The sequence below is a fragment of the Mercurialis annua genome, linkage group LG4, assembly GCF_937616625.2.
Source record: "Mercurialis annua linkage group LG4, ddMerAnnu1.2, whole genome shotgun sequence".
NCBI classification, from domain to species: domain Eukaryota; kingdom Viridiplantae; phylum Streptophyta; class Magnoliopsida; order Malpighiales; family Euphorbiaceae; genus Mercurialis; species Mercurialis annua.
The window spans coordinates 30357193-30383240 of record NC_065573.1 but is presented as its reverse complement, the minus strand read 5'-3'; the positions used below and the strand labels follow the sequence as shown (position 1 = coordinate 30383240).

Below are 26048 nucleotides of genomic sequence, written 5' to 3'. Positions count from 1 at the left end.
AAAAATGGTTCATCATCTTCATGAGGTGGTCATTCTTCTCATATTGTTATCTTTGGCAAAAAAAAAAACCAACATATTTAACTAAACTAAATCTAAGGGCACAACTGGTTTAAGTTTAGCAACTTGTCAATAGAATAACTGCTATAGTTGACCTAGATATTTATAAAAGACTCAAACCTGACCGAGTATGACTTAGCAGCTGATTGAATGTGGGAGACACCCATTTTTGGTTGAACAAAATAGAATAAAAAATTACAATATACATTTTTTTTTTGATGCAGAATTACTATATACATAAATAATAAAGAAATGTGCATGTTATATAATATATATGACATCAAGAATTGGTATTCGTACCATTAAAAATGGACCCAAAATGATAGGTTTTTGTTGTGATTATTAGCCAATTTGGGTCACTCACCTCTTCATCACGAGACCCTTTCTTTATTCTATTTAAATGGTCCTGCTTTTATCCCTTAGTACAAATTTAATTGGCTTAATGCACAGTTTTCTCAATAAAACAAGCACCAAGAAAATGTCGTATCTAGCAAGAATCCAGCACTGATTTTCTGTTAGCAGGGTTAAGATAAAAGAAAAATATCTTCTATCAAAAACTTGACTTGTCCCTTAGAAAGGAGTAAAACCGAAAATCAGACCATATCAAAATTGATCAAATCAGTTCACTTATTATAATTTTTTTCTAAAAAGAAATTCAATTTTTAATTTTGTAAGGCAAAAAATAACAAAATATTACATTATTATAATTTGATCATTCCTAATTCCAATATTTTTTATTTATCTTGAACATTATTAAGAAAGGGAATAATTACTATTGTGTTCCGATAAAATCAAACTAAATCAATTTTACCTGTAATTTTAGTTCAATTTCTATTTTCCACAAAACAAAAATCAGTCTGTTTCGACATTTCCACTACAGAACCAAAATGTAGAATGCATATGCTCTTCTATAACAACAGATGACATTTCCATCATAATCTAATGAAATATTTCTAACTCAGGCCCAGAGTCCTATACAGAGTAGTCCCGCAAATTTTACAGTAAGACACATGATCTGATCTGATCGTTACCTATCAAGGTGAGGTAATAAAATATTTCGTATGCAAGGTCTTGAAATCATCAACGCCTAATCTGCAACTTCTGTTTGTTACTGAGAACCGAAAGAAGCACGTGGTTTTCCCTTGACGGAATTCAAATGTTGGGTAACAAATATGACTCCCATCACTATTAGAAGGCAACCCACTAGTGTACTGAAAAAGAGAGCACCAGGTGTCCTCGTCTGTACAAAGCCGTACACCCCATTAGATGTCACAACAATAAGGTCAGTAAGCCCATCATTCGAGAAATCTTCGCATATCAGCGCATGAGTGGGCGGTGCAGGAAGATCAATTGAAGTTTGTATGCTTCCTCCGGGAGATATCACGACAGCCTCTTGATCTCCAGCTGCAAGAATCATATGTTGAATGTCATGCGAACGCAAAGAGAACGCCTTTAGCGTGGGGACCACCATGCCTCCTTCCATCATTCCTGACGGGGAAGGGAGGTTTGACCATGTCACGTCTGTCAAGAGTTGCCATTGCCAGATGGCATCATGGCCATGCAATCCAGGAGTGTATGATGTCACCTGCAAAAATAAAAAATCATTGAGTATTACTTACGCATAATAACAATTACATGTACTAGGCAGCTACAACTAAATACTATGTCCATAGTCCATACTATATAATAACAACTAATGAGAGTATTGCTTCTAGATCTTATTATGATCACGGATGTGCAACATGAGGATAGTTTATCCATGGTTCAATAGGCACATTTAAAGTCCCCAAACTAAATCGACAAACATATTCCACGAACGTTGACCCAAATGAAAAAGGAGAATCCATATAGTAACTCCAATTGACTTGGGATTGAAGCTTAATTTGAGTTTCAGAGAACCCATAATCACCCAATAGAGTGCCCATTTGGAGAACAAGTTCTTCACAGGGAATGATCAATCTGAAGACTTCATATTTTTTTCCTTCTGAAAAATGACTTTGTTCAGATGGTGTAATAAAAGGCAAAGTTAGTGCAGGAGTGTGCTCCCAGTGCAAACGAATGTGTTGGACCCATAAGTGTAGCCTACCTAATTGTTTCTAGTAGAATCATGGGTTTGCATCCTAACTGAAACCAGGCCATGAAAATGCACCAACTCATCAAAATAAATACATAGAGATAATGGATTAAAAAACTTTAACTTGATTACTTCTAACGTGCCTACAAGAAGAAGCTAAATGCGTACCTCCCCACGGTTTGTCAAGAAGACAACATCGCCATGACTCCCCTTGCGATGCTTATGTCCATCACTTCTTGGGACGAGAATAGGTGTTGCTACCTCCAAGGAAGATACATCAGAACTTCGGCCAAAATTTCTGGAGAATTCTCCATGTTGGAACAAGTTAAATGGAGAATGATGACATATGGAAGCATTGAAGAGTTGCTCTTTCACCGGTACACCAGAGGTTGCCACAGCCCAACAGGGTCGCAGCACTTCCATTGATCCACTAACAACAGTCTGCTCAGCTCCATTTCCTCCAACAGCCTGAGGAGAATGATTTATGATTCTATTCCAAGTTAACACCCATTTATAATACAAAGAGTGCCAAAGCATACACCATAAAGTACATTAGTTTATAATACTAATCCACAACTTTAAGCCATCAATCTGCACTGACATCGTTTAAAAAAATGGATGAAATAGGAAAACTCAAATATCTATTGTTTGACTATTGATGTCAAATTCAAGGAGAGGTTCTAGTTGGCATTCTCATACTTGTTACATTTATGAATCATAGAAAAACAACACCACTGCAGCACTAGGTCAAATAAGTAATTAGCAACAGAGATAACTATATAAACCACCCGAAAAGTGGAGAGGTGGCGATATTATCATTTTCAGTGGCACCTTATTTACTACCGATATAACAAATTTACTATTACTTAAATATAACAACGTACTGAAAAGTTGACTTTGATGAGTAGTTGATAATTATCATTATTTTTTTAAAATATATTGTATTTTCTACTCTCTTTTTTATATACTTTGAGTAGTTCATAACTTCTACTTGATGACTAATATCCCTTAAATTGCACAAATAAAGACTATGCTTAAAGTACAATTAATTGTTTTCTTCTAAATAATTCAAACACTTTTAGGCTTAGGCTCAGGCATAAATAGTTTTTAGAAAATATGTTCATGGAAATCTTTTGCGGAATTATTAAGTACAAGAAAAGCAGATGGCAAAATTTCAATCAAAACAACCATATGGACTCATAAATAACATGTGAAATACTAGTTCCAACACCCACTGATCTGGCCTCAATACTAAATTGACATAAGCATCAAATTAGAGAGACAAGAAAACAAGCACGCACCTGGACATGATCTAGGACTCCGTCCCCATTAATATCAGCATGAAGGCCACCTTCTTGGAGATGAAGCTAATAAGATAAATGTGTTCGGATTGGAAAAGTTAGAAACAAAACAAAATTAATGATACTATGTGACAGATAGATCAAGGGCGCCCTGATAGACATGTATGCATATGTGCAAGGCGGGAACATACCAAATAGATAAAATGAAATTTAAGATGAAAAAGAAAAGGATGGCTAGTGAGTCTTGATCTATGAGTGATCAGGCATTACCACATTAGGACTGAGACAGCTTGGATTATTTTTCAAACTGTACTGTAATGTAACGGGCTCAATATTTACCTTACAAACAGTACGACCAGAGGCCAAATGAACAGCTTCTATTCCTTCTTTTTGATGAGCCACGACTACGTTAGGAATCCACCAAAGCTGAGTGTAGTTTGTTATAGTAGGAATATATGGCAATGGCTGCATCAGCAAATAGTATGATATTTGTTAGAAAATTGTCTTAGAACAGCAACTTTTTGTGATCTATTTATGCAAGTACGGAATGCGAAATCATAAGGCAACATAAGGCAAAAGTAAACAAGCCAGTATTGTTTATAAACATCTAATGCGCTTTTCTTTTCCCTAACAAGTAATGTATAGAATGATAACACATGTAAATAAACAGGCTTTCCTAGGGTTTATGACTAGCAGGTATATAATTTGCAGTTTAACAAGAGTTGATGTATTCTCAATTTACAATCATGTTTCTAAAGACTGGAAACGTACCAGAAAAGGTTAATTTTATTTGTTAAGTAAACTTGTAGATGCTTAAAAAGTTTAAAGCATCCAAAGTACAGTGAAATTGTGTTCGAAGGTAAATGAGACTGTAACCAATGTGAAAATACTTAATTATGAAAGGATACACAGGAAAGAAGCAAGAATAAAAATTTCATCTGCTTTGTCCCATTTCTTAGATTATTTGAACTACCAAAACAAGGTTATCACATTCGGGCCCACATCGATTGGCTTAATCAAATGGTTATAGATCAGACGTTCAAACCAAGTGCAAATCCAATATAACATTACATATTACATACATATATATATATATATATATGGAGAGAGAGAGAGAGATAAAAACCAAAATATCTAGAATTGATATTTATTTTACTTACAATCATATAAATGAGTTAAAAGATACTTAAATGGAATAGGTTATACTATATGTTTGAAACAAAATAGATTTTCTAGTGAAAAATTGTATAAATACTAAACAATTAATCTGCCTTCAGATACAACAATTTCCAAAAATAAGAAAATAATATTTGATAAGAACAAAGTTTATTCTTATTGAATAAGTTTCCATGTCAAAAAAAGAATATGGTAACATAACCTGATATTATTAATTTGTTTTAGAAAAAAAAAAGTCAACAATCATGTAATTGTAAGGCATAACTCAAATGATTGGCACACATTGCAAAAGTCTAAATTGCAACCTTGATTCTTGCCAAGCACAGAAGAGGAAATTAAGTTTTTATTTTTTACTAATTACTATCAGCAAATCATCCACCCAGATAAATCGCGAACCAGTTCAGAATTCACCGGTTACCCACCCAATTCATCTGACTTAGGATGAGTTTGATAAAAGAAGGGTGCACGTACAAATCCAGACCGACACTGGTCCAGTTGCCATCTAAAACCCGGTCTATAGCAATCAGTAACCTTGTTGCAAAATTTTACATAAGTGAGGACAAAGTTCAGTTATAGCATTTTATTCTGCAGCTCGTGATTTTACTTTGACAAGAAAAACAGCTTAGATAATTTGCCAGATATACAAGTAAAAAAAACAGAGCAGATAGAGAAGTGAAATGAGAAAAGAAAGTTGCAACATAAGAGTACAATAAGACTATGCTCCTCATTAATACAATAATTCCTAAATCATTTCCAAGAATAGGTCCAAATTCAAATGGATTCTTGGACATGATACTGCATAATGTTCAAGATAATCCATTACATACAGACAATGATCAACAGTAAATCTCACCTTCTTAGCTTTCGCAGAGCCAGCATAATTAGCAGCTTTTCCGATGATCTTTGAAATTTTTTTTGTCGAGTCCTTACCTGGAGGATGATTTTCCTCAGGCTTGTTAAAAGGATAATTTATTGTCTTTCCCCCAACTTTTTTCAAAGTTTTCCTTTTATGGCGCCTGAAGTGTGCCAACTTCAACCGAGTATCTTCTCTCCTATCCTGATATGAAATATATACACAATTTGAACCATATAAACCACACCGCAGAACAAATGCATGATGAAGAAAGCACATTTAATATACTCACCCAGTGATGTGGCATAACTCCTAAGATTGATTCCCGAAATTCCCTGCATTCAAACTAATGTCCAATATGCCTCAATATATGTACTATTAATAAAGATAAACAGAAAAAATAAGGGAAGCAACAGTTGCATTCTGAATAACAAAATGATGCAAAAGTAGACAAAAACCTCCTTTCAGACTATATCATTTTAGCGAACTATCTGATTGGGGCTTCACTTATATTGATAAAAGCAAATTAGAACAGGTTCAACTTGAAACTATGACACCAATTGATGGATGCAAGTAATAATCAAATTTCTGAAGACTCATCAGCTACATTTTTTCAGGACACTAAACTATATAAGTGTAACTTTTTTAATAAATAAGGAATTATGGATTATAGTAGTACTGAGTAATTAGTTTCAAAATGGATTCGATAAACTACCTCTCCAGGATGGCGGGTATTTAGAGCATGCGCATCAAGCTTGTAGTTATGTTGTGGAATTAGTTGGGACGCATCTGAAGGTTGTGCTTCAATATTCTAAATCACAAAGAAAACAATTGATAATTGTCAAAAAGGAGAGGACACTCAGTACAACAACAATACCAATGATATTTATATGGTGCTAGCATGATGATAATGTGACTGCCTAGCTATGCTATAAATTTGAGTTCGAACTCATTGATGATTTTTCCTGCATATGACTATAACCTAAAATGTTAATTCAAATCATAAACCATTAGCCCTAGGCATAAAATCATGTACAAGTACTCGGATAACTGAATTTAATTTATAGTTATGTTTAAGATGCACGTGAATCTTCAACAAGCCTTATTTTTCAAAACAATCTTCAATAAATGTTCATGTTAAATGTTAGTTCGTAAACTATAAGTGGAATTTGTAAACTATAAATGGAACAAAGAGCATTTTAATGCATAATTACGTTTGTATAGCAGATGCATATGCATTGAACAGTGCAACAATTATGAAATTTAATGTCTTTGAAAATTTAGATGCCAAATGCCAAGAGTGTTTTCAGAAGAAAATAAAAAATGAGAATTTTTAACCAGCATGAGACTCCCATTAAACAAAGCAATTTGATACTCCAAAACTAGAAAAAATGGCACACCTGATGAGATGATGCAACAAATAACTAAACAATAAGTTACTAAAATTGACATAGAGGTCACCTCATTCTTTCTGCTCCATCTGAGGACACCAGTTCGACCAGCAAAAGCATAAAAGGCAAAATGTCGTAAATTCACAGTTGCAGAGTTCTCTGATGCCTGTAAAGGAAATGAAGGAAAAAAAGGAATTTTCAAGAGTGCCACCATAAATAATGAGTTGTGAATGGAGCTGAGAGATAGAAGATTAAGTATCTTAACAAAGAAAGAAAATCACAATTATCAATTAGCATATTCCAAGAAGCAGTAGTGCATTGCGCTTTAAATCTAAGAGAAAGAGAAAAACCTTTCGTCATATATGACAGGCATAAAATAAAAGCTTACATATGCTAAAAAAACTTACATAAAGAATTACTACATTATTCATGCAATAGCATCAATTAGAAAGAAAAAATGTACATTATAACAATAGAAGGTAGGAGAACCATTTTATTCTTGGGCAAACATCTTCAAGTTTCTTTTGGAGATATTATCCAATTCAAAATGAGAGGACCAGTCTAGATTGATATAACCCGCAATCCCTCAGTATATAGTTATTTATGCAAGAAGAACTAGACAAGTTCATAGCATATAGACTGACTACATTAAACTGAAGATCATGATTTGAATTTTGAGTTTAGTTTGCAACTAAACTGGCTCATCCATGTGGGGACTAAAAGACATGCCTCTACCAATTCATTCTTCAACAAAAATTGAAAGCTTAAGCCTTGAAATCACCATACTAACTAGAAATTATAATACAATGTGTCATCAAATATCATATATAAGGATATTGTCAATATGCAAGTCTAAATAAATGCTAGTATGCTTAGTAATAGTCACCAAAAATCTAGATAGCAAAATTTGTAAACCATCACAAAGTATAACATTGTAGTATCACATATTAGACAATCCATACCTCCTTCTCACTAGCACTTCTTCTGTGCTGCTCAGCATTTTTCTCAGCTATTCCAATTTCTTCAAATGGATCTAAGTTTATCTGAAAAAAATAATCAAACAGAGACAAGTATGTTAAATTAAAGTTAATAATCAATTCATTTTGTTATATCCTTTCCATGAGAACAGCACAATGGTAAAATAGAGAGGGAGTTTGTCTCAATTACAAGAGTTATGAACCCACAAACTACAAAGGAAAATTATCGTTTGATTGCAAGGGATGCATCAGATAATGCACAGAAACTTGAAAACTAAAAGTCTGAAACACCTATAAGTTTAAGACACATGAACAGACTCGGGGAACATGGCAAAGAAAATTACCAAGTAAGCTATACAACCAACCAATTTTCCAATCACACATCAACATAAAGGTACAAGAAGTAAAACCACAGAAAAAAATACTTTCAGGATATGCTTCTTGAGCACCGACTTCCCAGACCCAACATTCTTTATTACTCCAGAATCTGAAATATATATATTCAAACTAGTATAGCAACTCGGCAATCATGCTCATAATTTATACCAGATAGTGGCGTTCATAGTAATCTTTGAGAATGCATGCAGTAATTGCCTACGTTAAAAGTTCAATGCTTCAAAAAGTAGACCCCTTTATCCCATACCAACTATTAAATCCTAATCTACTAGAAAACAAAGTAAGAAGTTGACTGATCATAGAACATACTGCAGTGATATTTTTTTTAGAAAAAACATACATGTGGCTGAACTTCCATCCTCCCACTGACAAGAACAAGTCCAGTATCACCATGCCGCACTGTGTAATTACTTATTGATATTGCAATCTCCCTGTGGTGAGCATTGTGTGGAAAATCCTCCTATACAACAACAAACAAAAACTTAATAAACTAACATCATAGTAAACACAAACACAACCAATAAACACAATAAAGTAGAAAACCTGAAGATTAGCTTCCCACAACTTTTTAAGATTATGATCGAAGCACATCACAGACCAACCGGAAGTAACCACAACCAACACCTGCTTGAGCGGTTGACCTTGCTTATATGTTCTATCGATAGCACCAGTAGCCATAGCCACTGCGCGCCTACCAGAAGCAACACGAATTTTATCAGGCAATAAGGAAACCTCAGCCAGCACTCTAGCTTCACTAAACCCTTCATCTACTCTCCTAGAATGAGGCTCCAATACCTATCACATAGGTCCACAATTACAGAAACAAAATTACACCCACAGATTGTCATTTCATACTGCCACAAAAAAAAACCCGAAAAATTGGAGAAATTAGGGACCTGAATTTTGGCATCATGAGTTGCAACGAGCACTTCTTTCTTCCCGTCGCCGTTAAGATCAGCCACAATCGGCGGCGGAAGACGATCGGCTTCGTATTTAATTGGATATTCATCAGATAAATGAAACCACGACTCTCTAAATGAGAAATCACCCTCATGCTATACAAACACACCAATTCACACATGACAATGAGTTAGATTGAAAAAAAGGGGGTTTAGGGTTTTTGTGAGATTTAATAATAATTAAACTTTATGATTACCTGAAGAGAGAAGAAGATAGCGAAAGCAGAGAGCATGAGAATAGCTAAATCGCGTTTCCTCATTATGGGTTTTGGGTGAAATTCTCAGTGGATCACTCCGATCAGCATTCACAATTCAATTCCGGTCAGTAAAACACAGAACAGAGCTTGTTTTTAATTTCCACTCTATTTTATTTGTAAACATTACTCTATAATCCCTGAGGTTTACTCGAAAAATCTTGAGTCCTAAAATGAACAAATCATTCGATTCCTGCCCAATCAAATCTCCTTTAACTAAAATATTTGTTTTGAATTATCTATACTATATATAAAAGCACGGATGGAGGGGACAGACAAATTTACTAAATAACCCTTCTACTTGATTAGTTAATTTAAGGTTTTATAGTCATTAACCATTATCTCTTTATAATTATAGTTTTATTAGGACAATAAGAGTTATCTCTTGCAATTATAGTTTTATTATGTTTTACAATCATTTATCAACTTTACTACTTCTAATAAACTACCACCTACTATTTAGAATGCCATTTAACGTAGATTATTGTCAATGAAGTATTTTATTATTGGATAATTTCTGTATTGTAATAATAATGTCCAATACGCTACTTTACCAGGTCATAAACATGTCACTTTGAGCTTATTACACTAATTGAATCTTTCATAAAATTGCACTATCTAATTTTATATGCAACTCTAGATTGTATTTGTAGATAATAGCAAAAATTCAATTAAATTAAATTATTGCACTGATTAATGAAAGGACACTAATATATATAAGTATTTAGAAATTATATTATAAAAATTAAAATTAAATTGTTGATAAGCGATATAATAACAGAACATCAAAATAACAAAAAAAAATATATCTATCTATACTATATATAAAAGCACGGATGGGGGGGACAGACAAATTTACTGAATAATCCTTTTCAGTTTACTATTAAATAAAGGTTTTATAGTCATTAACTAATTAGTTATTTAATTAATCACTATTGTGATTAAAGTCATAATTAGAATAGGTAGCTAAATTATCTCCAATTAAATCTTTAGTATGTAAAAAATAACTAAATTATCTCCAAATTAGTAGGAATACCTATCTTTTAGTTTGATTGAACTACAAAATTAAAATACTGTATTTGGTCAATATATTATTATTTAAATTTCTATCTTATTATTTTTAAAGATATTATTAATAAAATTAATAATTATTTAATTATGGTTATTATAAAAATAAAAGAAGATTAAATTCAGTGTGAAAAAAAAATTAATAACCGAATATATTATATTTACTTTTACAAATTTTTTAACTAATTTAATATTAATTATAAATAAAAAATTGATATAATTATAATAAATTTACTAATATGTTCATTGAGGAGTTACGTTACGAGCCACATGCATAGCACGTAATGCGAAACTAGTATTATATAAAAGCCTTATTAAAAAATGCATACGTATTAAATATTTTGTAATATGTCTTAAAAGACTTAAGTAGCAATTTGCCCCTTTAACTTTTAAGCAATGAACGATTAACACATAAATTAATTTTGTTGGCAAATCAATACAAGAACTTGGTGATTATGGGCAATTAGTCCATTTTAACAAATTAACTTACAAGTTTAGATGGCAAATTGTCAATTTAAATTAACTTACAAATTAAAGGGTAAATTGTTAAAATGGGATAAATTGTCTATAATCACCAAGTTCGTGTACTGATTTGCCCACCAAGTTAATTTATGTGTTGATTGCACATTGCTTATAAGTTTAGGGGGCATATTGCCACTTAACTCTGTCTTAAAAGCACCTACTTTTTTCCCTTTTCAATTATATTTTTACCTTGTAAAACCGTCAATTTTGTCAAAATCTCCAGTTTTCACTTTCAGGTGTTTTTCATTTTATAAATTGAAATCTTTTTTATTCGGAAATTTAAAAAAAAAAAGACTTACTAATAGTTTATTTGAACTCTTTTCCATTCGAAAAATTCAAAATAAATGACTTATTTAAATTTTTTTTGAATGTAAAAAAGGTTAATTTAGTAATTGTGGCACAATTGAAAGTGAAAGGTGGACAAAATTGGCGATCTCATAAATTTGTGATATAATTAAAAATGGGCTAATAGGTGGGTGTTTTTTTAAGATACTTTGCCTAAAATTGAGATAGAAAAAATAAAATAAAGTGTAGTATTTTTACATAATTGACCCTGGAAGTATCCAAATTATCAGTTTATAGCATTTTGACCAAATTTTTAATTTGCTTCATTTTGGTTATTGAATAGAGGTTTTCCTGACAAAATGATGATATTGTCTTGTATTTTTCTAAAAACGTGCTACTTATATATAATTTCAACTCGACGGGAAGTTTTTAGGCCAAAAATAAAATTTGGCCGCCACGTGTATAATTTGTTAGAAAACCACTGATTGAAATAAAATTAAAATTTAATAATAAAATTAAAAAGAAATTAAAATTTATTAATTAAATTGAAACGAATCAAAATATGGTCATTGAAATGCAAATTTGTGATTATTTGGGCACTCCAAAACCTGTGTAATTTTCTCTCCCTCGTTAAACTGTAGTTAATTTTCCACATCTTTTATAGATGTTGCATTCCAATATTGTGAACATATTTAATTAGAAAGTGATGTAAGGAATGCCTTATTGTAGAGGTAATTTGAATTGTCATTTGATCGAATATATATACATTGTCAATTTTTAAATTCTTTTTAAGTTTTTGTGTGCATGAAAATGACTTTTGAGGTAAATGTTTAATTCTCTCACCTTCGACGTACGATTCCTTAATTGATGCATTACATGTAAATATCATTGGTACTCCGATATTAATTTTGTTGTCACGAACACATGAGTGTTACCAAGTCATATACCACGCAATAGCGTGGAATCACTAATAGGTGTTTTGTTTATCAATTTTAAATTAGAAGTTATTCGTATTGTACCAATTTTAATTATTTTTTAGCTCTATATCAGCAAATTTAGAGTTTATTCTTGGCTTTATTAGTGGTTTGATGACTAAAAAAAATGACTAAAATGACTTGTTTATTACCTTTTAAAAAGTTCAAAATACTAATTTAAAAGAAATAAGGATTCAAAAACTAAAATCAAATATTTATAAAAAGTTCAGACACTAATTAATACTATAATTCTTCTCATAACTTACATGTAACTGCTTATTTCGTGTATTAATGCTTCGTTTAAAGTATAATTGTTACATAATTTCATGAAGTACGTAGCTTAATTACATGATCCATACACATTTGCCTACTTCTTAAGTCCAAGCAGAAGTAATATCAGCTTAAAATAATCAAATCTGTAAGCTGTTCTAATGAACTCAACCTTGAAATCAGTCCATGGAGGATACCTTGGCTCAATCTCAATTAAGAAGCTCCTTTGCAAAACCGCCTTTTCGTGGCTGAAAGTATCAAACGAATATTTTCCGTGATACCTTCCGAATCCACTATTACCGACACCCCCGAATGGCAAATCATCACAAACAAACTGAAAAAAGGAGTGTTGGAAACAAAATTGAATAAGTAAACTGTAATGTACTCTTCTTTTTATTGTTCGATTAATGTGGAAAGTTATACGTTATACATCAACAGAAAGAGTGAAATGGAAAATGTTAAAATAGAAAATAATAAAGTATATTTTTTTTACAAAAATCAAATATAATGTTTTTACATAAGAGTAACCAAATTTTAAATTTTTTATTTCGGTGATTAAACATTTATTTTCCAACAAAAGGGGATGATTAAATGATTTCCGCGGATATATTACTTATGTGGACTATGGAATAATAAGTATCTTCGGAACTTCCCAATTTTGGAACATTTTAAAATAAATTATATAGTTCGATTTGATAACCTTAAGCTAAATAAAATATTAAGAAAATTCCATCTTCGTGGTCCATATAAGCAGAAGAATTCATTTAGTTTTTCATTATTGGGAGAATAGATGTTTAGCTACTGAAATGAAAAATTTGAATTTCAGTTCACTATAAGTTGATTTTAAAAAAGACTTAATCCCATAAATAGGTTATAAATAGAAATCTATGAAGTTTCATAAGTGTTTCTGAATATTGAAAAGACACTGCCAAACATAGAACTCGATAATTTTTCGTGCAAAATAGGCAGAAAGTATACGAAAGAAAGAATTAGTGTATTACTTGAATCATGGTATCGTTGAAGACGAGACCTCCTGATGATGTTTGCGTTACAAGTTGTTGCTTGAATGATTCATCCTTTGTGAATGCGTAAATAACCAGAGGTTTCGGTTTCGAGTTGATGATTTCGATGCTTTCTTGAATGTTTTTCACCTTCACAATATAAAAACTAGTTAGTTTTATGAATATCTCGAGTACTTCATCCTGAAATAAGAGAAAGAAAAATCAGAGTGATTCATACTGTGATTACTGGAAGCAAAGGACCAAAGATTTCCTCTGTCATAATTTCTGAATCAAGTGGGGGATTTAACAAGATTGTTGGTTCAATGGACCTGCAATATATTTCTTACGATTAAGCTCGTTTGGTTCCAAATTTGAATATCATCTCTTGAAAAATGATTGGTTACGGAATATGCATAATCATTCATTTGATATAACTCTACGTTGTACGGAAATTTATCGCATTCTATGATTCATACTTTCAAAAATACTTTATAAATTCTGAAACTTTATATTTAGGGTTAAATGCAAATTGAACCATGAACTTTAGCATATTTTGCAATTCCAACTTGAACTTTAAAATTTGATAAAATCAGTTATCAACTGTCATTTTTTTAGTAAACCGGAACACCGAGCTATTTTTCGTTGAAAAATGTTGATGCAGACACCAGAATATATACAGCGTTTTGGAGGCCACATCATCAAATTTTAAAATCTACGTTATAAATGCAATACAAGCAAAAACTTTTTTTGCAACTAACCCTTATATTTATAACATATACTTCTTTTTGTAAAACATGGCGTTTTGTTGTTTCCGTGCAACATAGAGTATTATGTATTGAGAAAACTTACATGCTTTCTTCATCTATAGAACCACCATGAACAATAGAAGCTTCAACAAGAGGATCTTTAAGAAGATTGCAGAGCCTGTCGAAGTTTCTTTTGTTAACAATTTTGCTAATGCTTGTTGACTCCTTAGGATTTTCACCATAAAATTTCTTGACAATCCTTTTCAATGAGTCTATCTGAAAGATGACAGCAATTTATACTCAATTAATTAGAGACTGAAACAAGCAAATATTTATGTGGAATAAATGGTGCAAGAAGATGTAAATCTTACCAGATAAGCAGAAGATTTCTCATCTACAAGCAAATAATCTACACTAATACATGCCTGTCCACAGCAAGGTCCCCATTTTCCTCCTACAATTCTTTTGGCTACTACCTTTTGAACCCAATTTGTAGCCATTAGAAAGGAAAAATGATCATTTATAAGTATAGAGTCTTAGATACTAAATATGATGTAAAAAATTTAAATAAATACGATATTTATCTTTACTGGTGAACAAAAAACTGCTCATTTGATGCATTCTAAAAAAGTTCAAACATTTATATACAAGAAATAAAAGTTTTGACATCAAAATAGCATATATTCATAAAAGTTAAATGTAATTTTATTCTTCAAAAATTGGTTTCGCCCTTTTCCGTTTATGTGTTTTTTTTTTCAGGATTCCATCTTCGTGCTATATAACTCAAAGCCTTTAGCAATTTTACTATAGTAAATCGAAGTAACCTTCATATCGGAGGAAACGGAATCACCATCGATAATAGTAGGACTTTTTCCGCCCAACTCGAGCACAACAGGAGTTAAATGCTTTGCAGCTGCAGTCATTACTATGCGTCCGACATGTTGACTTCCTGAAAAACATGATTTTCTTGAGAAACAAACAAGAATACCGAATATATATTAGATATGTAATTGAAAATGTCGATGATAATGATACCGGTAAAGAATATTTTGTCCCATTTCTGCTGCAGAATTTTTTCAGAAACATCAATGCCGCCCTCTATGACTTTAACAGCTTCGGAATCCAAGTATTTAGGGATGGTTTGAGCAAGAAATGAAGAACACTTTGGTGAAAGTTCTGCAGCTTTCAGGATCACACAGTTTCCTGCAGATATTGCTCCTATTAATGGGTCTAAACCCAATGCTGCAACCAACAACATCATTTTATTAGTATTGAATCTACATTGATTAAATATTTTTATGGTTACTCAGCTTACCGACATATAATTAATTGCACTTCAATAATCATTCATTTTTCAAATAACGGAAGGTTTATCCGATCAATTTAGAATTTATTTTACCTATGTGGCAATCTATCGGTTAAGTGATACTATGACAACAAATCATCGGCCACATAAGTAAAAGTTCGGATAAATTGATCGGATAATTTCTTAATTTTTTTTAAAATGATAGTATAAATTAAATATTGACAACTGTTTTATAAAAATAGTACAGTATTAAAAATAACCGTAAAAATATTTAACCCCGTCTACAAACAATGATTTAAAGGAATTGGGTGGACTCACAGAAGGGGAAATTCCAAGAACCGAAAACGAGGACTACACCGAATGGTTCAGGGATCACTTGCGCACTTGCAGGGAATAAGAGCAGAGGCACGTGGCCCTGTACAAAATTCAATTTTAATTTATATCATCATCTTTTAAAATGCCAATGTGGGCCTAGCTTGAATGGCTAAGGCACCTCTAAGTGCATCAAGAGGTTGTGGGTTCGAACCACGCCTCGGTAACTAACAACTAACAAATGAGACTCGAAAGAGTCGATTCCCACCTTTGATAAAAAAAAATCATCTTTTAAAATATCTAATTTAATTATATTTATCATTATATATACATAATTTTTTAACGATTAAATTCGAAATATTTATTTTATTTTATTTTATTTTATATCTAATAAATAAATAAAATATATACTAAAAAGCTATACATTAAATGTAATCTATAATATTTAATGTACTTTTTTATTACTTATAATCTTTAAATATAATATGTAACATTTAGTTATAATCTTTTTTACTTTAGTATTAAATGGTGTTATGTAATTAATAATTATTAATTTAATATTATTTGAGCAATGTCAAAATATATTATTAGAGAATGTGATTATTAAAAAACTATAAATATAACTGTAAAGTAATAAATAGTCAAATATACTAATTGGTGTAATGAGTTGGAGTAAAATTACTCAACAAACTCCATTTTACTGTAATTTAAAATCATTTTAATGTTGAGGGTCGAAAATGCCCTTAAATAATTGCCTGATTTTGCATTATAGTGAAAAAAGCTAATTTGTTATTTTGAATTTTTGTAAATTTATTCAAAAAATTTGAAAAATTTATCCCCTATTTATAACTTTGTTGAAATTTTATTCAATTTAATTGCTTCAAATTTCAGTTGAATTTCTATACAAACTCTTTACTTTTATTTTTTAGAGTTGTAAAATTTAATTCCTAATTCAAAAAAAAAATCAAAAATAACATCAAAATCGGATTCTAAATTTTCTAAATTTTGATGGTTGAAACAAATAAGAAAATTTTGAAGCCAAAAATAAACATAGTAAATGTGACGAATATGTATGTGAACGATTGACACAATTAAATAATTGAAAAGGAATGGATAGAATTGCAACGGAATCGTCAAAATAGGATAGATTTGTAAATTTTAAATTTTTTAAATAAATTTGTAAAAAAAACAAAAAGAATTGGCATAATTAGATCTTTCTTATTTCAATAGTTTTATAGTATTAGTTTAAAGTTTAGGTGTCAATGTAATTTTAGTATATTTTAATTATGTCCCAATAATTTTACATATGATTTAGCCATTCTAAAACTAGTTCTTGTTGATCTCATTTTCTGGGTTTTTCTTTTCTTCCATCATCCTATCCATCACACCTCTAATAAAAAAAATTAACAAAAAGACATTTATTTACCTTTTTAGGAGCCACCCATTTGTCTATACAGCTCAAAGCATATTTAGCAGATTTGGACACAACCCCAATCTACAGCACATAATTACAAATTACATCGTTTAAGTTTCAAAATGTGCAAATTAATCCATCAAAAAATATTATAAACTAACCTCATCGCGGTACGATTCGGCAGGATGCTTCCCCAAATCTTGATAAAGAACATCAAACATTGCTGCTTCATTTTCAGTAATGAGATTAATCAAAGCTTTAAGCTGTGATTTTCTCCATGCAATACTTTTTGTTTTTCCACTTCGAAACGTTTCTCTAACTTCCCTCAAATTTTCTTCTACTTTTTCCATTTTTTCTTCCTTTTAGCTTTAAAATTATGGCACTTGTACTGCTTTAAATATTGAAGTTATAAGTTAGTTTCTAAAAATAAATAATTTAGTTTTAAATGAGCTTAGCCTCTTTTGTAACCCTACACACAATTAAAATTGGTAGGTGATGATCATTAAATGCAATCACATTCAAGAGTCTGATATTGTTAGTAAGTTACATAATGCATTTTGCATTAATTCAAACTTTCTCAACTAATTTCATGTCTGTTTCAATTGTTTTCTTAATTTCTCAATCTTTTTCGCCATCTTTCAAGTGATTATAGTTTTGTTGTTTTTGTAATAAAGTGATTAGTTATTATTTTCAAAAAGAAAAAAAAATAGTTATTCAACATATTACTAACAGAAATTCTTAAGTTATTATTTTCAAAAAGAAAAAAAATAGTTATTCAACATGTTACTAACAGAAATTCTTACTTAGACTAGGAATCCGACCAATCAAATATTAAAAATGAAAAATTATACTCCTTAAAATTTATTGTTTTGTTTTAGATAATAGTAAAATTTATTGTTTTGTTTTAGATAATAAATTATGTGTTCAGTAAAATAATTACTCTTTGTTTTTTTAGGCACCGTTTGGATTAGAGGCTTTTAAAATCAATGGTATTTTGCTACATACATGGATTTTAAATGGGTTAATTGCATAAAAAGTCATGACCTTTACACGAATTTTTATTTTAATCATGACTTTTAAAAATTGTCATATAAAATCAAAACCTTTCATTTTTTTTAAATCTAACATCAAATCAATTTTTTGGTGTATTTTTGATGACGTAGCCACCATAATCCGGCAGATTTGAAAAAAAATGAAAGCTAAAATTCACCAGAAAAATAGTCAGTGATAGATTTAAAAAAAATGAAAGGTCATGGTTTTATATGTCAATTTTTAAAAGTCGTGATTAAAATAAAAATTTGTGTAAAGGTCTTTTTTATGAAATTAACTCATTTTAAATCAACGGAATGTAGAATATATGGATTTATAGATTCTATCGTTTAGAATATATGTAAAATCTATGGATTTATAGGGATATATATAATAATATTTTGTTCACACAATCCATCATTCATAAAAAAAAATGGATTTTAACTGTTCATAGATTCTATCGTTCAGAATATATGTAAAATCTATGGATTTATAGGGATATATATAAAATAATTAAATGTTCACACAATCCATCATTCATGAAAAAAATGGATTTTAACTGTTCCACCTCCTAGGTAGGAAATTAAATGAGGGATTCTAGAGTATGAAGGAATTTGGAAATCCATGGATTGCCATGTCATATTTTCCATATCAAACAATGGATTTCAGTGAAATTCATGGATTGTAAATCCATGGATTTTTTCTTTCTTTCAAAATTCCTTAATCCAGACGGATTTATAGTCTTTTTTTTATGTCTTTGGTTCTTTAAAGTTAATAAATTAGTCACCATTCTATAATTGCCCAAGCTTGCTTAAGTAAAGTCTTTTTTTTCATTTGCTGAAGTTGTTTCTGTCGTTGTTGATTTAGCTGTTCTTATACTGATGGTGTTGCTGTTTCAGTTTTGTTGCTGCTGTTGCTGCAGTTTTGGTGTTTATGTTGTTGCAGTTTTGTTGTTGGGTTTGCTTCAGTTTTGGTGTTTTTCTCTTCCAAAAAGGATTACAAACTACTTAGGAGAGAAGCTAAGTAATTAAAGGAATAGCAGCAGAACGACGACGAAATTTGCTACATTTTTGATGTTGCTGCAATTGAAGTTTTGAAGTTGCTGCGTGCTGCATTTTAATGTTGTTGTGTATTGTAGTTTTGATGTCGCCGCGTGCTGTAGTTTTGTCGCTACTACTGCTACAGTTTTAGGTTTTTATTTATTTCTGTTGTTTTTGTATTTGAATTCTCTTTTTTCATTTAATATTATTGTTGGTAGTGAGAAAAATGATGCATATGCTAAGAAAGTGTCAACCTAGTTGAGATGCTTGGGTGCGTTTTCTGATTTCTCGACTTTAAATTTTACTTAAAAAAAAGTATGACTTTGAATGTCCAATTTTTAAAAAACTTGAATAACCAAATAAATGTAAGGACTAAGATGTATAGGTTTTCACTTTTCAAAGTTGCAATTCAACTTATCCTCAAAACAAGAGGGTTGCAATTTACATTTTGTCAAATATTTTTGATACGTGTATCAATTTGTTGTTACTTCTGTATTATCAAAATTACAATGAAAGAATAATGAATTTTCGCACTCTTGCAATCCCATCGTGACATGTGAGCAACTTTTGCCGGATTTTTAGACGGTATATTAATTTGAAAAAAATTAGTAGTTGTTATATGAAAATGATGATTTTTAAATGGAAGATAAAAAAAGACCAAATGATAAGAAAAAGTCAAACCTTTCATGAAAATTTCACAAAATGCCAAATTTTTCAATTGTATTCAATTTGTCCTGAAACGCATGATTTCGTTTCAATTTTGTCCAATTATACAATTTTACTCATGTGGTGTCTACGTGGCGCTTATGTGGCACATGCCCCATCAACGCCACATAAGTAAAATTGTGTAGTTGGACAAAATTGAAACGAAATCATGTGTTTTAAGATAAATTGGATAAAATTAGAAGATTTAAACTTTTGTGGAACTTTTATGCAAGTTTGGCCTTTTTTAGTCATTTGGCCATAAAAAAACGTATAAAATGGGAGAATTTTTATAACATTATCCCTTTATTTAAAATAATTATTGGGTACAACCGTTCCGCCATATCATTCGTGAAACAAAAATTATGCGCTAGCCATGTGGAAAAATTAATGATAAAAAAATAAGTGAAAATTAAAAGATTTCCTATCGCAAATTTTCATTATCTTGTTATAAAAATGTCGTGGCGCAATGGGGATAAACACTCATTTATTTAATATTGTCACGTTTATTACAATGGCGAATTCATGCCCATTACTCCATTAATTGTCGCACCACCCGTAACTACCTCGTCTTTTGTGGGAGGTCATCTTTGCCTACTCTACTCATGTCAGCAGTACTAACGACAGTTCATCAAGCAGCCACCGTCGATTTAAAGCATTTGAGTTCATACGCCACATTCTCACTCCAGTATTGCCCTGCCCTCGATTTAAAGTTTGGAGTCCTATATCATAAGCACGTTCTCAATTTGATATTTGGAGTTTTGACTAGTACTTTAAAATTAAATGGATGGCTGAACTAGCAAGGCATTGCTTCAATTCAACCATCGGTTTAACCGGTTAGATCGATAAATCATACATAAAAAGTAAATTTTAAACATAGTTTATAGTTTAGTAATTTGTTGAATCGCGGGTTCAATTGTCGATTAATTTCAAATCAACCGGTTCAATCATGTTAATATGGTGGGGTTGAATTTCAATTTCTAGGATCAATTAAATACTGCAGCTGATTAATTTTGGGTTCAATCGGATTGGCCGTGTCAACACATGGTAAACGATGAACACCATAACTTGCATTAATCGCCCACCTACTAATTGGAGTTGTTGGACGTTCTTGTCTCCATAGATGTTCAACTTGCATAATTTTTGTTTTCAGTTTGTGCCCACATGAATTAAAATTATGATAAGGATAACTACAAATTTGGTGTTCTAACTTTATCAAAAATGACAATTTAGTGTTTGAATAGAAATTTATATTAATAACAAACAAGTGTTTTTATAACTTCATATTTAGATTGCAGGAAACAAATATGATAAACTTAAAATAAAAGGTGATTTTACCCCCCTTAATTTTATGCAAATTACCTAAAAAATACAAACTTACAATATTTTGATAAAAAGTTAAATATTTATTTAACTTTATATTCTATGTTGAGACGATAAAGACCATTTTGTCCATATAAATACGTCGTTATATTGAATTAATTTAAAATAATAATTATTGATCTTTAACTTAAACATAACAATATGAAAACAAAAGTAATGATAGAGGCAGCAGAAGAGATTATGGATGGATGGAGATGGGTGATGAAATATAGGACGCGTATCTATTAATAACTATAATTACATTTAAATTTAATTTATTAATTATATTATTTTTATTTAAAATAATTAAATTATTATTATTAATTAATGTTGATTTAAATAGTATTTTAATCTAATTAATTACAATGCAAATTGTTAAAAGTTTTGGTAAAAATCATGTAAGTTTGCTTTTTTGATATTTGATGTTAAGTTAAGGAGTAGAATGATCCTTTAACCAATAAACTGCAAATTTCACGCCATCATTTTTAAAAGGGACAATGTTGAAAACATTTATTTGTAATATTATAGTAGGTTTAACACCAAATTGATATAAAAGAATATAATGCAAACACTAAATTATCATTTTCGAACAAGTTCATACATCAAATTTATAATTATCTGTTATGATAAAATAAGCACAAAATAATAATAATTGCAAGTCGTAATTATATTAATAAAAATATACCCCTTATTTTATATCTTTTATTCAAGCATCCCAAAATACTTAAACCAATTAAAGAATTTATTTTAGATTTTCTAATTTGATAAAAAAAATGTGAATTTAAATTATAGATATATGAATTATTATATAGAAACATTAAAATTTGAAAATAAATAAATATCATTTTTATGTGGTTATGTCTAATTTTCAACTTAGTCAATAATTTAACTAATGATCGTTTTCAATGTAAGTCTAAAATAATTATGCTATTTAGCCATAATAAATAAATGCAATTATTCTTCACTTTGATAGTCAAATATCACTTACCATCTGGATGTTTTTTTTTTAAATAATAAGCATGAAAGCAAATTTATAATTTGTGCAGGCCAAGCATAAGTCATATGTAGAGTACTAGAACTAAGTAGAATGGTACGTCTTATTACATTAGAGAACACAGTTTTATGTAGGCATCTCGATTAGATAATTAGACAGATGTTTAAGGTAGAAGATCAAATGTTGTAATTCGGGTTAAGCGAGGTGCAGCCCGTGGGATCCAAATCCTGCGGCGTGATGAATGGTAGGAGGCGGAGGGTGGAGGCGGAAAGCGTAAAGGTTGGATGCTCCATTTGCAAGTGCAATTGCAGATTCATAGTCTCCCTCATTGTCTACTAAGCCATAATGTGGATCGTCACATTTTGCTTCCTTCATTTTCAAATAAGGAAAAAAAAATTAGTTATGTTGCAGCCTTGCTATACATGTTTTTAAGGGGTACTTGAAAAATACAACACACTTTAAACACCATGTTTTAAAATTGTCAAATTAGCTCCACATTTTTTTTGGCAATTTCTGGCATTTTATATAGAATGAGAGAACTACTTTTTGGACAAAAGTTGTCGACAAAATAAAAGATGGGCTGTTTTGATAATTTTTAAATATGATATTTGAAGATTTTAAAAGGTAAAAGGTGGTTTTTTTTATTTACAAATAACTCTTTTATTAATGTTCTTGTGCATTAACAATAATTTAAAGGAATAGGTTCTTACAAATTCTAGCATGAGGTCTCCATGCCTTTCTTCCAAATTTCTTACCTGAAATCACAACAACAACAATAATAATAGTCCCTGAAATTTTCAAATTTCGGAGTTTTTATAATAAAAATAATACTATTAATGAACACATATATAAGTTAGGAAGTTAATTGATAATAAAAGGTACAAAAAAATTCTTATAGTTTTCACAAAAGTACAAATCAGTCTTTTTATTTTTTTTGGGTATAATTAAACTCTCATTGTTTTCAAATAGAACAAATAATCTCTTTCATCCAGTATCATTAAAAACACTCGTTAATGGCTGACATGTCTCTTATAATCATATAGGATAAAAGTTTTAAAATAATTTTAATGTTGAAAATATTTACCAAAAATTTGAGGGGGTAAGTGTCCCAAAAATAAATTAAAAAGGTTTATTTATTCGATTTTAAAACAACAAGGATTTAATTGTTCAATTTTAAAAACATAAGGGTTTAATTGTGCCCAAAAAAATAAAAGGATTGATATGTACTTTTGAGAAAAAGTCGAGGATTTTTTTTGTATCTTGTGCCTTAAATTAAAAGTTAAATATTTTTGAATAATAATAATAAAAAAAGCAGGTATTTTACTATTTTAGATATCAACTTGATCACTTACCTTTTTTCTATAGGTTTCGGTCTGTGTTTTGATCACATGGTACTGAAAACAAAATGAAAATTGAAATTGTTAACTGATTAATTAGTTTAAAGCATTCATAATCCATAAATAATCATATGTGGGATCTTTACTTTAATTATTATTTTGAATTGCACAACTTTAATTAATTGAAGTCTTACACAAAGGAAGATTTCTAGAATGACTTAAAAGAACCAACACTGAATAAATGAGTTGTAAGTATAAGCGATTTACGGCAATTTGCTAGATTGTGGGTTTATTTTCCCGCACAAACACTCTCCAGTCTCCATCCCAAATTATTAAAATATAATAAAAACTGGCGTTTTAAATTAAGTATCTTATTTTTAATTTCTTGTATTATAATTAAATATAAACGCATTAGAACTTTTTAAAAAAATCAGATAACACGACTGATGGCGATGAATATAATAAAGTAATTAAAAAATCTAACCTTCCTTTCACGTATAATCTCCAAGGCAGAAGTCATTTTTTGCTCAAGACTACGCAGATCATCAATCCCAACTTCATTCAAATCCTCGCCCATCCTTTGCCTTTCAACACACATCACAAATTGTTAATTAATTCAAACTTGTAAATATTAACATATTAAAAAAATAGTAAGTAAATATTTATTAACCTGTAAATATTTTGAAAATTGGTAAATATTGAAAAAATAAAAAAATAGTAAGTAAACAAAGAAAAAAAAAACTTATAATTAATTTATATATTTACAAGTTATTCATCAAAAAAAATTTACAAGTTAATAAATTAAACTACCTGATGTCTCTTCTCAGTTTATTGTTTATATCTCTCAGCTTCCTCAAATGATCTTGCATTCTCTGCACACCTCATAATCAACTCATAATACTAACATTAATAACAATAATTAATTAGATCAAACAATAATTAGTTAAAATAAAAAAGATAAAAAAAAAACCTCATAATGAGTAATCCACAGATCTATCCCAGAAGTCTTCTGGTACTGATCAAATATCTTCTTCGTCCTGCATCTCATCAACAAAAACAAAACTATATTATAAAATTTATTCTCCTCATCATAATATATCTAAAAAATCTAGGGTTTAGTATGAACTTTACGTTGTTGCAGGGCTAATGTACTCATGAAATTTGCCAGTGTTAGAGAACATAATCAGAGAAACTTTAGCATCACAAAGAACAGTGAGTTCTTGAGCTTTCTTGAAAATTCCATTTCTTCTCTTGGAATAAGTAACCTGCCTGTTTGTAGGGTTTTCTATCCTCTTGATTTCAATTTTTCCTCGGCCCATTTCTTGATTTTGTGGATGATTTTGATTGCAAGAAGAATCTGTTAGACAAAATGATGAGATCTGTGAGAGTTCTTATGATCAGTAGTGTAATAGTTTTGAGTTAAAGAGATGAAAAAAGAGAAGTTTCTATATCGGGACTTGAAGAGGAAAAGTGAGTTGTTGTTTAACTAAGAATAGTTGCTAAATTTTGTGTGTCAAAGAAGTTCGTGAGTGGGGGTATAAAATTGTTGAGATCACTAAACTTTAGTCTAGTTACAGTTTGTGTTTTAAACTTATTTTTTCTGTTTTTACTAAACTTTAATTGTTTGTATCGTAATGAAAATATTCAAAAAAAAGTTGCTGACATGGCCGCTTGAGGTTGAATATTCAGAGAGTTTTTGCTACGTTGATAATCTCGTCAAATGACACATCATTGGAAGTTTGGAAGTGATATTATATTTTGATAAAGTTTTAGAACGAATAATCAAATTTATTGTTGTGTGAAATTAAAAAAAACTTAATAAAGCTTTAATTCTGAAACATTGAAAAAAATCTGAAATAATTAATTGATAGTATTAGATATTAAAAATTAAATACTAATAAAATTCTAACAAATTAATTGACAATGCCGCATTGTACTAATTTATAATAATTTTAGTTACATTTTTATTTACTTAATTTTTTAAATATTTATTTAATTATTTTAAAAAATTAATATAAAATAATATGATTTTTAATCAAAGATCACCAAATATTACATTTTTCTTTAGAATTAGTAATGATTTTTAAATGATGTGACGTTTGACTGTATTGATGATGTGGCAAAGATTCTTTCAATATTCTAGCTCGGGCAGCCATATAAATTAATCGGAATTTTCATTTTGAAATAAAAAATTAATATTTAGCTACCAAAAAATGAAACAAAAGTTTAGTAGTTAAATTGTAATTAA

The 26048-nt window shown here is 30.0% G+C and overlaps 3 protein-coding genes across 3 annotated transcripts; all 3 read right to left on the bottom strand.

Annotated features, from left to right (window-relative positions):
• Positions 1-845: 845 nt before the first annotated feature.
• On the bottom strand, positions 846-9650 carry LOC126676883 (uncharacterized). The gene is made up of 13 exons (XM_050371204.2): positions 9382-9650; positions 9122-9280; positions 8769-9020; positions 8566-8685; positions 7815-7895; positions 6923-7018; positions 6177-6272; positions 5754-5807; positions 5462-5665; positions 3772-3897; positions 3433-3498; positions 2300-2599; positions 846-1642 (listed from the first exon to the last, which is right to left on the bottom strand). The coding sequence occupies exons 1-13, from the start codon at positions 9442-9444 to the stop codon at positions 1166-1168; spliced, it is 2094 nt and encodes a 697-aa protein (XP_050227161.1). The 5' UTR covers positions 9445-9650; the 3' UTR covers positions 846-1165.
• A 2899-nt stretch (positions 9651-12549) lies between these two features.
• Positions 12550-17790, bottom strand: LOC126676884 (aldehyde dehydrogenase family 3 member F1-like). Its single transcript, XM_050371206.2, has 10 exons — positions 17498-17790; positions 17349-17417; positions 15929-16025; positions 15340-15546; positions 15129-15253; positions 14676-14780; positions 14408-14580; positions 13797-13887; positions 13559-13708; positions 12550-12891 (listed from the first exon to the last, which is right to left on the bottom strand). Exons 1-10 carry the CDS (start codon positions 17684-17686, stop codon positions 12655-12657), a joined length of 1443 nt encoding a protein of 480 aa, XP_050227163.1. The 5' UTR covers positions 17687-17790; the 3' UTR covers positions 12550-12654.
• Positions 17791-22414: 4624 nt separating this feature from the next.
• On the bottom strand, positions 22415-25293 carry LOC126676352 (agamous-like MADS-box protein TM6). The gene is made up of 7 exons (XM_050370537.2): positions 24932-25293; positions 24771-24837; positions 24611-24672; positions 24285-24384; positions 23816-23857; positions 23174-23218; positions 22415-22832 (listed from the first exon to the last, which is right to left on the bottom strand). The coding sequence occupies exons 1-7, from the start codon at positions 25117-25119 to the stop codon at positions 22659-22661; spliced, it is 678 nt and encodes a 225-aa protein (XP_050226494.1). The 5' UTR covers positions 25120-25293; the 3' UTR covers positions 22415-22658.
• Between the last annotated feature and the right edge of the window lie 755 nt (positions 25294-26048).

Coding starts and splice junctions, on each gene's coding strand:
- LOC126676883 (XM_050371204.2), bottom strand. CDS start 9,444: ATGAGGAAACGCGATTTAGCTATTCTCATGCTCTCTGCTTTCGCTATC. Junction 3,499..3,771: donor CTGGTCGTACTGTTTGTAAG/GTAAATATTGAG, acceptor TTATCTTATTAG/CTTCATCTCCAAGAAGGTGG. Junction 2,600..3,432: donor GAGTCCTAGATCATGTCCAG/GTGCGTGCTTGT, acceptor CATTCTCCTCAG/GCTGTTGGAGGAAATGGAGC.
- LOC126676884 (XM_050371206.2), bottom strand. CDS start 17,686: ATGGAAAAAGTAGAAGAAAATTTGAGGGAAGTTAGAGAAACGTTTCGA. Junction 15,547..15,928: donor TTCTTGGAATTTCCCCTTCT/GTGAGTCCACCC, acceptor TGTTGGTTGCAG/CATTGGGTTTAGACCCATTA. Junction 14,581..14,675: donor AGAAATCTTCTGCTTATCTG/GTAAGATTTACA, acceptor GTCATCTTTCAG/ATAGACTCATTGAAAAGGAT.
- LOC126676352 (XM_050370537.2), bottom strand. CDS start 25,119: ATGGGCCGAGGAAAAATTGAAATCAAGAGGATAGAAAACCCTACAAAC. Junction 24,838..24,931: donor TACATTAGCCCTGCAACAAC/GTAAAGTTCATA, acceptor GATGAGATGCAG/GACGAAGAAGATATTTGATC. Junction 22,833..23,173: donor GAGACCTCATGCTAGAATTT/GTAAGAACCTAT, acceptor TTGAAAATGAAG/GAAGCAAAATGTGACGATCC.